Source organism: Panthera leo, chromosome B1 (genome assembly GCF_018350215.1).
Source record: "Panthera leo isolate Ple1 chromosome B1, P.leo_Ple1_pat1.1, whole genome shotgun sequence".
Lineage (NCBI taxonomy): Eukaryota > Metazoa > Chordata > Mammalia > Carnivora > Felidae > Panthera > Panthera leo.
Window position 1 is genome coordinate 30181837 of NC_056682.1, and position 16704 is coordinate 30198540.

General features: G+C 40.5%; 1 protein-coding gene across 5 annotated transcripts in view; it reads left to right on the forward strand.

The window, feature by feature from the left end:
• The window catches only part of NRG1 (neuregulin 1), a 1106314-nt gene that overhangs the window by 922779 nt on the left and 166831 nt on the right, over positions 1 to 16704 (forward strand). For all 5 annotated transcript variants that reach the window (XM_042934482.1, XM_042934493.1, XM_042934485.1 and 2 more), the window contains exon 2: positions 13114 to 13291. In XM_042934482.1, coding sequence (XP_042790416.1) covers positions 13114 to 13291 — 178 coding nt within the window. The remainder of the gene's footprint in view (positions 1 to 13113; positions 13292 to 16704) is intronic.

Consider the following 16704-nt stretch of genomic DNA (forward strand, 5'->3'; position numbering starts at 1 on the left):
CAATTCTCAAAGTCACAATTTAAATAGAAAAGGCCACAAAGATCGCAAAGTTAGAGAATTTATTTCACAAATCATGCTGCTGTCTAATTGGTTAATAGGTTCCTCTCTTCCTGCCCCCACCACAGGCTGTAAGCTCCAGGGGGATAGTGATGTTGTTTTTCTTGGTTAGGTCTGTGTCTTGAGTACTTAAAACAGTGGTATCCATTTAATAGACACGTTAATATTTGTTGCAAGAATAGAAATCATGAGAATATTTATTCTCTAAGAGAATAAAGCCAGTTACCTGTAAGAATGAGCCAGGATCTGGATACTATTTATATTCTGGAAGGTCTTCAGTATATTCTAATGTGTTTGGCTAAAAAGAGACCATAAAATTGGTTAATATAATAGGAATAAGAAAGGTGATGATGACCCTGATAAAGCCAGTATATTTTTAAACAAACCTTGAGCATCAGAGAAGCTTGTGCATTAAAGAGAAACTCATTTGGTATGGAGTACTTGACTCAAGATTGACTTTATTTTTTAATTAGTTTATCTATTCAGCAAATACTACCAAGTGGGATTCTGGTTACTAGGGTAAAATATGAATTACAAGAAGAAAGCCCCTGACTTAAAGGAGTCTTCTGTCTCCTTGGTGAAACAAACACCTATAAAGATAAAAGTGCAGTGTTTTAAAAGGAATCATAATGGTTTTATGGGAGCACAGTAGAAGAGGGACACTTAACTTATTATTCAAAAATACATAAATTGGGGAAACCATCCTGAGTGTACTTGGGGGGGGGTTGGACATAATTTAGATTCATAGAGGAATTGCAAAGATAGGACAGGGTTCCCATATACCCCTCATCCCGTTTCCCATTCTCTTGGGATATTGGTCAAAACTAAAAATTAATATTGGTATAGTATACTACCAGTATCTAGCTACAGGTCTTATACACAGTACACCTTTTTACGCTGAGGTGAGATCATGTATGAAAGTGCTTTGTGAACAGTAGGCCAAGCACTAGTAGTTCAAAAAATGCTGTCAGACTCTGCCCAGCGTAGGCCACTGATGGTGAAAGTTGCATTCCCTGAAGGCAGCTTTAATAACCTTGCCATGAGCTCTCTTTGTTTTATTTTTATTTTATTTTTAAATTTTTTAAATGCTTACTTATTTTTGAGAGAGAGAGACAGAGCACAAGTAAGGGAGGGGCAGAGAGACAGGGAGACACAGAATCTGAAGTGGGCTCCAGGCTCCAAGCTGTCAGCACAGAGCCCGATGTGGGGCTTGAACTCATGAACCATGAGATCATGACCTGAGCTCAAGTTGGACACTTAACCGACTGAGCCACCTGGACACCCCAATTTTATTTTAATGCTTATTTATTTTGAGAGAGACAGAACATGCTCTGGTGGGCGAGGGAGAGAGAGAGAGAATCCGATGCAGGCTCCATATCCAATATGGAGCCCCAGCTGGGGCTCGATCTCATGACCTGAGTCAAAATCAAAAGTCTGATGCTCAGCCTACTGAGCCACCCAGGTGCCCTGAGCTCTCTCTGTTTTAGTTCCGTCCATGAACTCTCTCCCTCCATCCTGTGTGAGGTAAAACCCACCTTGCACATGAGGGGCTGAGGCTCACATAGGGCCAAGGAAATGAGTCAGGTTGGAGCAGGAAGCTGGGCTGCCTGCCTTCAAAGCCCACCTTTTCATCCTGTATGCTGCTTCCTGAGTCACTTTCCTGTACAACAGCCCAGGATAAGCATTTTCCAAATCATACTTCTTACTGTGCAAAACTTCATTCCTTTTTTAATTCTAAGGCTACTTGCTTCATGTTTCAAGGGTTTTCCACTCACTGTAGTATTCTGTGACTTTAAAATTTTGATGACTTTAAGGACCCATTGCTTTCCTCCCTTGGCCTTCCTGTAGGAAGTCTTTAGGATTCTATAATGTTGAATCTATTCCTTTGCACTGGCAGCCCTTACCTTTGAACATTTTAGTGACCCCTCTTGGTAGCTACCAGCTGCCTTTTTTTTTTTTTTTTTTTTTTTTGGTCTTAAGGAATGACCAAAGCTATATGCAGTTTGTCAGAGGTTAATTATGTAATTTTGTGCCATCTGCATGTATAGGATCTAATATTTTCTAACTTTTCAGGTGATTTCTGGATAATGGCAGTCAAATCAGCACTAATAATGGTGACTTTTTTTTAAAGATACAAAGCGTTTTCACTACCATTTTTTTTCACAACCATTTTTAATTAGATTTTCCCAACCGTGTGAAATAGATAAGGCAGATGCTACTCTCTCCCCACGCACGCCCAACTTTCTATGCACAAGATTATTGAAGTTCAGAGTAATTATGTGGTTCCCTAATCCCATAGACCAAATAAGCACTGGACCCCGGGTTTGCTGACTCCCCATTCTTATCCTTAATAGAGATTCTCAAAAGCTAGAGGGAGAAGTGCAGGATGTTTTGCATGGAGTTGGGGATTTAAATTCGTAGACTAGAAACTATTAGCAAAGAATCTAATTAGACTTCTTTGTAAATAACAACAAACGAAAGGCATTTCTAGTGGTTTGTCAGTCGTTATGGAGGAAATGAAAGCTATGTGTTGACATGTTAGGTAAAATTTCATTTAACTTCCTTTTGTGTAGTGTTTGTGAATCTTTGTGCTGAGAAAACGTGACTGCAATTTAGGAACCAAGGGATTATCTCAGAATGGGTGGGAAGCAGCTCACTTTTATTTTCAAAAGATGGTTTAATGAATTTGTTTTTTATATAAAATAAGGGAAGCTGTGAATCATGTCTTCATGTGTGTGTGCGCACGTGTGTATGTTGTCAGAAACCAGACTACTTGGGCTCTAATCTTACAGTTTGATTTGTGAGGACTGTACAGGAAAGCATCCCAGCCTTGGAGCTCTGCAAGATAGGTGACAAAATGAGATTGCTTTAGATGATCGGTGATGATGTAACACAGTACAGATTTTCTCACTCCGAACAGTCTGTTTAATTTGACTGTGGTCACTTTCCACCTCTTCAACAAATTCATGACCCTGGGAACCTGAAGATAAGAAAATTGTCTTCCCTGGTCTTTCCTGTGGGGTAGAAGTAAAATGATAAGGATTCAATTGTTAGCTTGTCTGTGGACCTGCTTAAAAATGCAAAGAGCTACTCAAGCTTTAAAGATCCTCGGAAAGTCAAACGTGGGCCCTGCGTAAGAATGGATGCAAGACTGGTTATATAAAAACTGTAGTAAACAGAGCAGAGAGAAAATTAACTTTGATCTGGTGGGCCTCAGCGAGTCAGGAAGGTTCCATTCAATCCTGGCATGTACCTTTCAGGGTCATTCAGTTTAATAAGTTGTCTGTGAATAAAAAGGAAAAATTAGAAACCTGTGGTTGCTGGGAAAGTTGACCTGCCTACATAGCAAAGAAATAGATTTTCAACATCCTGGAAGGATGCATTTATTTTATGATTAGGGCTGCTAAATTTTTTTCTTCTTCACAGAAGGAATAAATTTGAAATGGCTATGTGAAAAATAGGTCATGGGGAACTAACACTGGTAGATCAGTAAAGGACTTTGCTCATAAGCGATGCTTTAGGTTTTATGCCCGTATTTTATGCCATACTGGAAAGTTTTCACATAGTTGTCACTGTTTGAAATTAATTATAATCAAGTGCTAACTCATTTTGCCTGGGAATTTTCTCTAGTTTAGAACGTCTATCTACATAAATTCCTTCTTTCAAATGAAAAAGAGAAGTTTAGTGGTAACAATTAAATGATTGTAATTTAATTTGAACAAAGAAATAAGGGTTATGAAGATAAATGTTAACACATCAAGGTCATGCTAATGTGCTAACTTTACTTGAGCACCGGAAGAGAGAAACCTCATTCCAGTAAGAAAATAAATAAATACAATATCAGATTTTCAGTAACTAGATATTTCTCCATTTCTCTGTTTTGAAGTGACATGTTGGGGCAGAGTAGGGCAGATACGTATAACAAATGAAGGAAAAAGCCTTGCTTTTTGACAACAGAAAAGATCAAATTTACAAACTGATGTCAAATGAAATTTGCTGCCCATCAGTTAGGTCAAACTGTAATGGATCCATTTTAACCCTGTGTATTGATGGCCTTAGATGAAGCTTGTGGGACCTCTTCTCTTGTGTCCATTGAGTGAGGTTCTCCTCTAATTGCGGGCAGCGCTGGGAACAGCTTTAATTAGGCAGGCCTGGTGAACGCTTACCGTAAGCCGCCCGCAACGGTGCTGTGATTTACTCCAGCATCCGTTGTCACGATGCGTTGCCTTGACACCTTGAAAGAACAGCACTAATCTGTTACGACCCTCTTATTGCTGTGTTCTCACACAAGGGCTATTGAGTTTCAGGCAACCTGGGACTGACACGGAGCACGGTTTACTTTCGTGGCATTTGACAGATGACAGTCACACCGTTCAAAAAAAATTGTTCTGGTATGCCAATTTCAAGCGTTCTGTCTGGTTGTGTTTCCCCAGAAACCGTCATAGTTGCTTAGAAAACTCAGTAATTTCCGTATCTACTTTCTGTCGCAGACGCTTTTTGTACTTGGAGTGTGTGTAGAAATGATTTGTCACGTGCTGCCCTCCCAGATTTAATCAGGAAACTATGGTCACTATTAATATATCCATAAATTAAATTTGACACTTGAACTATGAACATCAACAACATAGCAAATAATTGTTTATCGCCTAGTAATTAAGGGCAGAAACACTGGAGTCAGACTTCTGGGGTCCAGATATGGGTGCTGCAATATACCAGCTGTGTGACTATGGGAAGTTACTCTACCTCTCTGTTTCTGTTTCCTCGCCTGTAAATTGGGAATAATGATAGTAAAACGTATCTATCTCCTGGAGTTGTAATAAAACTTAAAAGAGTGGACATAAAGTTCTTAGAGCAGAGCCTGGCACATAGTAGGTACTCAACAAGTGTTAGCGGTCATTACTCTAAAGGAGTTTATTGTTGAAAGTACTAAGAGGGCCTTCTTCTTTATTTTAATGTTTATTTATTTTGAGACAGAGAGAGAGAGAGAGAGTGGGGGGAGAGTCAGAGAGAGAGAGCGAGAGAGAGAATCCCAAGTAGGCTCCGCACTGTCAGCACAGAGACTGATATAGGCCTCGAACTCACAAGCTGCAAGATCGTGACCTGAGCTGAAATCAAGAGTTGGATACTCAACAGACTGAACCACCCAGGCGCCCCAAAGAGGGCCAGATTCTAAATTCATCTCATAGGCTTTTGGAACACTCTTATGGTAGTTTTATAATTTTATTTTTGGCCCTCAAGTTATGAAATACTGGGCAAAGAACTCACAGAACTGTATAAAGGAGGAAGATTGCTAATTTCAACAAGCATAATATCAATTTTCAGGCTGAAAAATTCTCTTACCTAATAAATCTGCACTTATTTTCCCCTGTAGGATTTTGCAATGTTGTAAATCTCTCACAGACACACGTGGAGAGGTGATCTGGTTTATATAGCTTATTATGAGAAACAGAAAATTACCATAGTGGCTATGATGGAATGGAATAATCAATCCCATTTTTAGTCTACTCTCCTCTTCCCCTTTCCCGCCTCCACCTCAAGCTGTGTCGAAGCACCCTGTTGGACAGAAAAGTCCCAGGTTTAAATCCTGGTGTACATCTTGTTAGCCTTGTGACATCGGGCAATGTCAAGTTCCAGTATAACTCCCTATATCCACACTTGCAAAATGAAACAGTTACCCTCCTTATATGAAATACATACTAGAACTGTTGCAGAGAAATGATAAATGTGGGGATATGTGTTGGCCATCAATGAAAAAGCACACTTAATAGTTAAGGGAGAAAGCTTAGACCTTGTAGATTGGGGTCAATCAGTGAAGACAAACAACTTTGATTGGAAGGTGGAGGAGATAATATTTAAATGCGTGTGCCTTTCTTGCTGAAGTGGATAAACACCTGGCCTCTGGGGAGACTCCTGTATAGGACACTGAGTGTCACAGGAAGGGACATGGTTACAATGACCAGGATCCTCGCCGAGGCAGAGTTCAAGCAGAGACCGCTCAAACAGTGATGACCAGATAAGAGAAATATAGGAGAACATGAACATTTCAAAGCAGAGACTACTACTTATTTGATAGTTTTCCAGTTAGATGTAACATTTCCTTTTCCTTGGCATCACGTGGCAGAGAACAGAGGAGTCCTAACCCAGTGGAATGCATTCACACAAAAACTAATGTCGCGGGGCCCTTCCATTCCGGACAATAAAAAGTCTTTTGAGAAGGTAGGTGAGGCCTCTGGAATAACTTTTGGACCTGGGTCTCTACTTTCTCAGCATCTTCTAGATCCTTCATCCTCCTTACCCCTTAGCAAGCACTTGAGGTCCTGCTTGGTTTAGGCCCCTAAGATCTTGTGTATCTTCCGTCTAATAAATTTAGACATTTGGATGTTTGATTGCAGTGCCAAGCAAAATGGACACACACACGCGCGTGCACGTGCGCGCACACCTCAATAGCCTAATCCTTTGACTAGGGACTGTGGCCCCCTACTAATAACTACTCTTACCTGTCCTTTCATTTGGTAGGGATAAATTCCTTAAATGGCCCTCTTTCTGTACATGTGCTTTTTTTCAGTGCAGCCTGATGGGTGTGGTATTCAGATGGACAATGTAATTATCATTTTCTGTGATCTTAGCATAAGCAAACATTTTGACGGGGCTGATTGGGGCTCGTGCCCTCAAATGGGGCATTTAAAAGAATCATACCATTATCCATCACTTGTGACAGTTAACTGTGAGAGGCGATACTTTGAGCACATCCATGTGGAAAAGTCCCCACCAACGAAACTGATATGCTTGGGAGATCACAGTCAACACTAGTGAGAAGCCAAGTTTGGGGGTACAGATACCACCATTGTGAATATTAGAAGCAAGATGTTGAAATATGGCCCCCAATTGTATTGTTTCATGCTGTGTAATGACACGCCCCACGCATTTGTGATGAGGATTATTCAGTGTGCTCAATGGTATTATTCGGTAGTGCACGTGCACACCCTTGCGCATTTAAGGAGTTGGACACGGACCCTGCTACAATGGTATTTCTGGAGTCCAGTTATCTTAACTGTAGTTTGAAGCAAAATCCCCAGGTGTTTACTGGGTAGGTTCGGTTTGTGCCAATGATATGGAGTCAGCTTGTGAATGATTTGTAATAAAACCCTGAATTTTATGGTGACTTCTTCTCACATGAAAGCACCCACGTGTTCTGTCTCATCCTCCAGATATCTTTGCTGAATACACAGGGACGGATAGCAGGCCCATTTTAGCTCCCAGGGGACTCTAGTTAACCAGAGTCAGGAACAGTCTTTCTGAAGGCTGATTCAGCTGGAGCATGGGCCAGTGCGAGCACGGAGTCCCCATAGGCGGCGGCAAATGGTGACCTTCTTGGGTGGTTCTTCCCCTAAGATCACTCAGTGCATCAGCAGCAGTGGTTGTAATCCTAGGAGTCATTGCCACCAGAACTTGCTGCCTTTTACACAGCTATATTTACAAATTTTAACCTGATAAGACACACTTTCCCTTCTAAGCTTAAATCTGTGAGCCCAGCTCAGAAGACCAGATGGCAAAGCATAAACTTTATCCACTCTGTGCCTGACCGTAATCTTCTCCGTAAGGTAGTTCAACGAGGGAGAAATACGATCGGGAAAGGAATTTTGGAGGCTTTTGCAGTAAGTTATTCACCTCTAACCTGACTACAAAAAAGGGACATCCTTCTACTTCGAGGACTGATTGATGATATTCGTGTGGCTTTCATTAACTCACAACCAATTTTCACCGTGCGATCTGCACGTGTGTGATGTCAGGCTTTTAAAAGGTGGTGTGTAGGGAAGATTTCTCTGGGATCGCAGCTGAAAGCTCACTGTTATTTGATAATATTTTGCAGGTTTCCTGTTTAATTTGTTCAGTGTGTTGAAGCTGTTCAGATGAACTGCGCAGTTAAACGTGGAGAGGAGTGATAGGAGTTAACTCTGCATTGGCAGCTCCATCAAAAAACAGAAACAGCGGCTTATCTAGTGTCACATGCCCTCAGCGTATCTTGGTTCCGTACACGTGCTAAAATTTGTTTCCCGTTCTAACAATACAGGGCAATATTCGATATAACGGCACTGAATGTATTTTAAAAATACGTGCGCAGTAGATCGAAACAAGAGGATCATTTAGATGAACGGTTCTTTTCACCTATTTCACCTTTAGCATAGATATTCATTCACACATTAAATTGTTGGAATAAATGAATATATTGCCCTAAATTTTTGTGTGGTCACGATGTAAGATGAAGATTTGGGGATTACCACCACAATTCTTTTCTACGTTGCATGACATATCAAATAAGAAACACAAGTGCAAAAACAGACGGCTTGCGTTGAGTTAGAGTCAGAAGAGTGTGTTTGTGATCTTTTAAAAGCCTGTAAAACCCTGAAAGCCAGTAAAAAGAAATGCCTGTAAAGTGTGTGGCATTGCTCTGAGGGTTTTTGAGTTTCTGTTTTTAAAGGCTGTTCTCTTTTGCACTTTACTGTCTGTCTCTGTTGATACATTTCTAAGGGTGTAGATGCATTCATATTAATGTCAAGCAAGTTTGAAATAGATGTTGGCAAAGGCTGTCTAGAACTTGCTCTATCATTAGATTGTTTCAGGGTGTGGAACTCCTGCCTGTCCAGAAACACACTGAGAGTGAAATTTTGAACTGTGGCAGACCAAATACAATTAAATCATGTCAGAGATTCTCAGAACACTTACTACATCCAAAGCATTAACTTAGCATTGTTTTGCCTTCAAGCAATTTTTAGTTAACGGACCATTTACTCTTAGCCAGGGACTGAGAGGCAACTAACATGTTTTTTGCAAGTTTTGAAATCCAAGTACATCGTTAAAAAATTGCTCTCCCAGTTTAGAAGTGACCCCTGGCCTTATAAAGTTACATCTGAGTACTAGAAAGTACTTGGTGGAGTAGATTTTTGTTAATGAAATAAACAAGATTATTTCATGTGAGTAAACCATTGACTGGGAAACATACAGAGTAAAATGTATTCCATTAAAATATAGTTATTATTTTATAATCTAATAAAAGAAAATGTCTTGAAAACTATTTCATTAGGGATAGATGGGAAAAACTGCACAAACCATATGTGCTCAGTATTCGCTTGCATTTTTGTTAGGAGTCTGTGAAATATCCAGGGCTGTTCCATTAGTGTGGTTATGTAAGAAGACAGAGAAGAGTTTATGTTGTTGCCAAGCCTTCAGGACCCTTGAATTTGGGCTCCGCCAAGAATGAGTGAGGAAGTTTGTATGGCACTTACGGGGAAGGTACCCCTGACAAGAGAACACCCATGGACCAAGGATGCGGTTGTGTAGGTGTGTTGTTGCTGTACAGGTGTGTTTCTCCATTTACGCTCTGGGGGATTTTGAGTTAACTCCTTGAAAGAGCTCTTCCCTGAAAGGCGAATGTCCTCATGTCCTAGGTTGTTACCCTGAAGGATACAGAAGGCGCCATTACTGCAAGTAAACTTTGAAGGTTGCAAAATTAGAATAGCTGGGAACTTCTGCACTTCTGACGTACTTGAAACTGTGTGCAAGAGGGAGGAACTCAGGCTAGTCGATAGAGGTATACCAGAAACCTGAATCATTAAGAAATGTTTATACACAGGGTCAGCTAAAGGAGTGGATATTTCAGCTAAGAAAGACCTTCTAATCTGAAGGTCTCTGCAGCACTACATCACAGATCATCTCTTTTTAAAAAAAAATTTTTTTTTTAACGTTTATTTATTTTTGAGACAGAGAGAGACAGAGCATGAATGGGGGAGGGTCAGAGAGAGAGGGAGACACACAATCTGAAACAGGTTCCAGGCTCTGAGCTGTCAGCTCCGCCTGACGCGGAGCTCGAACTCACGGACTGCGAGATCATGACATGAGTCGAAGTCGGACGCTCAACCGACTGAGCCACACAGGCGCCCCACATCACAGATTATCTCTTAAAGACAACAGATGTGTACATCTTTGCACATGAAACCCCAAAAGAAAGGATAAATGTTGACATTCCAGATGAGTGATTGTTTTCCTTGCACCGAAGGACCTAGCAAGATTGGAGCCCCAAAGTCATGGATATGAGGTTGAGCCATCTGAGGATTTCAGGGCTGTCTCACTCACAGAATTTGAATGGAGGATATCATTTTAGGAGATAGACTTGTACATTAAAACTCAAATCTTCCCAAGAATCTCCTTCATGAAGGCAAACTTAGCCAAGGCATTGAAACGTAATGAAATCCTGAGCCTTTCATTGAACTACAGAAAGACCAGGTGAATGAGGCAGGAAAACAAAGAGAAACCAAGATTCCTTTTTTTTTTCTTTCTTTGTGAGTGTGTTTATGTGCACATGCAAGTGTGTATTTCCTTACTTGCTGAATCGGTTGAGATTTAGTTGTAGGCATCGTGACATTTCACCCCCAGTTCTTCAGCAGATACCACCTAAGAACAAGGACCTTCTGTGTAACCACAATGCGTGATCACAGAAATTTCGTGTTGATACGGTATCGGATTTGTATTTCCCAGGTAGTCCCATTACTATCTTTCAGAGTGTTTTCCACGACACGGGATTCAGTGACAGCTGCACATTGCATTTACTTGTCATGTTTTTGAATTTGCATCGGTTCTCATGGTCGGTCTTCTTTTGTCATTCGTGACACTGACACTTCTGAAGCCTAGACCAGCTGTTTTGCAGAATATCCCTCCATTTTGAATTTGTCTGATTTGTTCTCTCACATTTGAAACCAAGAGATTGATTGATAGACGAACAGGAGGGGAAGAAGAGGTGGGGAGAGAGAAAGGGAATGAGAGAAAAGGAAAAAGATGCACATGATTTTATGAAAAATTGTTTAGTCAAACTCAAGAGCATAAAGTCTAGTACATTTCTCTTCCGGCTGTATTGATAAGCAATTGTCTAGAGCTGTGGGGTGACGGGACCTGGTGCTTATTGGGAGTTAAGGATATCTGGAATATTTCAGTGAAAACATTTTGCTTAAAGGCAAGGGACTAAACCTTGAGAGTCTGGGTGGCATGCCAAGTTAAATGTAAAACTCAGTGAAAACCAAAAAAATGTCAAGCTAGTTATTTTAGTTTATACATAAAATAGTGAGACGATTTATTTTTCTTAATACGTGTAAATCAGTTTCTTTGGTGCCATTTAGCTACAGCAGATTTGTTTTTTTTAACACCCTTCGCTGGGGTTAACAAAAATTGAAGATGCCTTAAAGAGTTAATAAGAACATACAGACACTATTCCAGAGAGATGAGAATTTAGTCTGTCTTTAAAAACCTCCAAAACAGAGATGCATGAACCCCAGCTTAAAAAGGAAGACTCCTGTAAAACCTGTTTAGAGTAAATCTTATTCTCAAGCTGTCAGAAAATAAGAACCAGACAAAATAATCAGGTATCAAAGGCTAAGAACAGCTGACATGAGTTTTCGACCTTGCCGCTGTGTCTCCACATTAAGTGCCAACTTCTCCACGACATCTCCTAGGCTCCAAATAAATAAAAAGGGGACGTGATTTTTAGGAGCACTGCTAAGAAATCACAGCATTCAAATGGTTTTTGCTATAATTTGTAGGAACCTTCCTATGCTTATTCCTGACATTTGATTTACTTGGTTAAGGGCAGAAATGTAGAAAAACAATCAAACCCTGAGTAGGAAGGGAACTTGGTTTCCTGGTTGTGTCTAATATGGCTCTGATGGCTGTCCTTGGTGTCCTGGTCACCACACCCAGTGAATCATTATGCCCTGAATCAGGGAGACCAGTCTTATTTGCTGGGGTTTTAAGTTAATACCTGAACCAGAGCAGAAGTGGGCTTCGTAATTGGCTTCTCTGAGACTCAGCGGAAACAGTGTTGAGAGCTCAAATTCTGTGATGTTGATTATTAAGTGAAGCATGTGCAGAGGAAGGTCCACTCATTATGCTTTTATTTAAAAAAAAAACCCACTTTTATTATGAAAAAAACAGGCCTACTATATTGAATTGTTGCTTGACTTCTACAATGATGGACCAACTTCTTGGGAAATTTGTTTCATTTTTATGCCGATCCATTCCCTGCCACCATTTTATTTTGAAGCAAATCTCAGAGAGTATAACATTTTATCCATAAATATTTCTGTAGAGAATAGATACTCTTTTAAGCTGTCTTGCTTAAAATAAGACTGGTATATAGGTGCTTAAGGTATTCTACCAGGTAATGCACAGCTTAAGTACTTCCAGTCTCTGTTGAGAAGATTTAGAAGAGCTAAAGCCAATCAAACTGACAATTTGATCTGAGTATGGTTGTCATCTGGAATGGTCATTCATTGCGTGGACACCAGCCTGAGGCCCAATAAAAAAAGTGATGTCGCTAAAGAATTTCTTTCTTGAAGAAGGGAACGTCGTTAAGAGTTACGAGTTCTCTTTGTTCTGTGGTCACCTCTGATGATAGCATCGTCTAACTCTGACTCTCCAGAAACATTGTAACCGTGGACAAGTCAGTCACTTACCCGTCTCTGAAATTAAACTTCCCCATTTAAAAAATGGGTATGATGCCTGCTGTACGTATTTACAGAGCCGTGATGAAGATTATTTGTGATCTGAGATGTGAACGTACTTTCAAAATAATGGCCTGTATATAGTACACATGAAACTAATATAACACTGTATGTTAACTATACTGGAATTTAAAATAATAATATTAGTCATAATGGCCTAGCTGCGTATTCTCCTCTAGCATAGTTTTTTGTCTTTTTGAAATGACCACTGTTCAGGATTTTTAATGGCATCAGAAAAATGTAAAGATTGAGGAATTGACCATTTAGAATATTTTACAGTCTAGGTTCCCCTCGCTCTCCCCTGCCCCAAGTGTATTTTATATTTGGGCATTTTATTTTTCTCCAAGCTGAGATCCATTTTGGTTGACTCATTTTTTCCCCCCTTTCTGTCTTTCTCTCTCAGATAGTAAAACATTTGGGAATGGTGTCTTGATCCAGCTCACCTAAAATTAATATGTTTCTCTTTAGAAGATGATCAAAATTTTTTTCCTTCTCTTTTGTTTTTTAGCTTTGCCTCCCCGGTTGAAAGAGATGAGAAGCCAGGAGTCTGTTGCAGGCTCTAAACTAGTGCTTCGGTGTGAGACTAGTTCCGAATACTCCTCTCTCAAGTTCAAGTGGTTCAAGAATGGGAACGAATTAAACCGAAAGAACAAACCACAGAACATCAAGATACAAAAAAAGCCAGGGTAAGTATCATGCATATAATAGCAGAGGCAGTGTCTAGCAATGGAATGCTATAAAATGGAATAAAAATTATTCTCAGCCCCAATAAATAAATTTACTATCAAAAAGCATGATCTATAGTAAATAAAAAAGGTTTTTCATTCTATGGTGGCCAGAAATTGCGTTACTATATAGAAAGGAATTTGAAATTTTGATTCTTGCGGCTTCTGGATGAGGAAAGAAAATGGGTGGGGAGAGAACTGTAGGGCGTGGAGGGGGATAGGAAGGAGAAGGAAGGAAGTAGCTTTAGTGGTAGTGGTAGCTGCTGTAATTGGAATATGTTAGATCTTAAAATTCGACTTCTTCAAAATAAGACGAATGCTGTTGAGAGTACAGTGCCTTCTACAATCAACATCCCAACTTCGTGATAAAGCTGAATAAATACCTAGATTTATGGAAAGAGAATGCGGTCACTCGAATTTCAACTATTTTCAAGTTAAGAGGTTAATACATACAGCTCTACCTAATAAGGTTTTTTTTAAGTTTATTTATTATTTTTGAGAGAGAGAGAGTGAGCACGCATGGGAGAAGGGCAGAGAGAGAGGGAATCCCAAGCAGGCTCCATGCTGCCGGCACAGAGCCCGACTCGGGGCCTGAACCCACGGACCATGAGATTATGACCTGAGCCGAAACCGAGCGTTGGATGCTCAACTGATGAGCCACCCAGGCACCTCCCCCCAATAAGTTTTTTTAACTGACAATTCTGTGAAACTACATCACCCACTGTAGCAGATTAAAACATCAGAGCATCTTAGCAAGAATCTTAAATCATCCCACCTTCCTTGTGGAGGTCCATATTTGGAAAGGCTTCTTGTGATTCCTATAACCTCTTGGAGGGGGGTTTATACCTACTCTAAAACGATGCTCCTTTATTATTCCTATTCTCCTCATTTTTATTTACCTCCTTAGTTAAGAGATTCTCTTCTAACATCAAACTACATTTTGAAATTAAGGAAGAGATAAGTATGTGAGAGTTTTGCTTGCAAATAGTCATTTAATCAGTGTGACCTATGTGATAGCACTTCCAAACTCAGAGATCACATTTTCTTTTTTTAATCTTTAAAAAAATTTTTTTTTAATGTTTATTTTTGAGAGAGAGAGAGAGAGAGAGAGAGACAGATTGCAAGTGGGGAAGGGGCAGAGAGAGAGGGAGAGACAGAACCTGAAGCAGGCTCCAGGCTCTGAGCTGTCAGCACAGAGCCCGATGCGGGGCTTGAACCCACGAATCATGAGATTGTGACCTGAGCCAAAGTTGGACGCTTAACTGACTGAGCCACCCAGGCGCCCCAAAGATCACATTTTCTTTGCTCATGCTTCCGCAGATTCCAGTGACATCCCAGATGTGATACTGGCAGCAACAACAAAAGAGTCTCCTCCTGTACTTTGATTTTCTAGAACACCTACCAAAGAATTGTCACACAGTCATGAAGCAAGAGTAAACAAAGTGATTATAATGGAAATTTAATTTAATCTTCCCAAAGTGTTTAATTGCTCTAATAACCATAATCAGTGAATTTTCCCCCTAGTTTCCATGGCTTTATTAACTACACTGCTTAGTCTCCTTGTTTAGTGTGTCAGCAGGATCTCTTGACTTGGACAAAAGAGTAGGGATTGCATTTGCAACAGATGCTTCTCCAAAGATATAAAAACTAACTCTGTAAAGTGACATGGTGTGGTTTTTTTGTTTTTTGGGTTTTTTTTTTTTTTTTTTACATAATATTACTTATTGCAACATTCCCATAGGTAGTAGGGGAAGTTGAACTGTACATGGTGACTAATTTTGCATATTAAGAAATTTAGATGGAAAACAAAAATGTTCTGCCTGGCCTTGAGTCATACAACGAGTAAGAAACTACGCCGGAACACAGATCTGTTCCTTGGGTCCCTTTAATGCCTTACTCCTTCTTTTAAAAATGGAAAGCATACAGGTGTAATAACCTGTGTGCATGTGGGGAGGGGAGGAGGAAGAGCAAGTGAACTGAAAAAAAATAACTATGATGCTTTGACAAGTGTAACAAGAAAAAAAAAACTTTTAGATACTGGATTTTGAAGTCTGCTTTGTTTTTCATCAATTAGACACATTTGTAAGAAACTAAGTTATCTTCACATGCAGGAGAATGTCTCATTTCTTTCCACATGGCTGTCAAATGATATCAGTAATATTTAGGTGCCCACGGAAGGCTTTATGCTGGGAATGGGAGGAAATGGGAGCAGCATGGGGCGTTATCTCTGCACTCAGGGGGGTCACAGATCATATAGGGATTCTGGAGTTCAGCCTTATCTGAAAGCATGGTGGTTTCCGAGGTCGTATGCTAAAGCACTCTTAGGGCTGGGGAACTTCAGGATTTTCAAGCAGCCCATCCGTTTGCAAATAGTGACCTTTTAGAAAATTATTATTTATATTAAGGTAAATTCTACTCTAAGTCAAGATTTAATTAGGGAAAATACCCCTGATGAATGATCTAGCCCATCATACATACAGTAAAGCCTGGTGCTAAATTGTAGGTTCCTGATACTGAGCTTGGGAAGAGGGAGAGACCCCGAGAGCTATAGGAGTAGCCACGAAGAGGTGGATTTGTCTGCTGAAGGGAGAAAATCCCCTCTGGCTGGGTGGGTAGGGTGAGATGGGAAGTTATAGAGAAGGAGCAGAACGGTAGTCAGTAGCAAGTTCTGGGTTTTTGTTTGTTTTGTTTTTAATTTTTTTTAATGTTTATTTATTTTTGAGAGAGACAGAGAGTGTGTGCAGGGGAGGGGCAGAGAGTGGGGGAGAGGCAGACAGCAAGGGAGACAGAGGATCCAAAGTGGACTCTGATGCAGGGCTCAAACTCATGAACCATGAGATCATGACCTGAGCCAAAGTCAGATATTTAACCAACTCAGCCACCCAGGCGTCCCGCAAGTTCTGTTTATAGGACAGTAGAGAGGCCAGTGGGCGAGTCGATGGGAATTCAGTCCTTTATGGGACAAGATGCTGTGTGTCAGACCCTGGGCTAGACGCCAGGTACCCAGACATGGAGGACATGCTCCCTGTTCTTAAGAGGCAGGTGGTCTAGAGGGGAGAGAGTTGCTGAACAGTTAAAATATTCCATCTTAACTTCTACAGTAGCGATAGTCATTGGGTGTCATAGCAAGAAGTGCAAGGGGACCCAGGCAGGGACAGGGGAGGCTTCCAAGAAAGAAGGAGAGGAGGAGGGGAGGGAGAAGAGATTGAGGGAATAGAACAAAGCATCTTCAGACTGCGAGTATTTAGTCTAAGGATGCCTGGGGAGAAGCAAATGAAGTTGAGTAGATAAGGTGAAAACAGTATGTATATGCTTAAAGAGGTAATTTGTTGCATGGCTTGGATGACATATAAAAGAGTCATCAGTATTCAGAA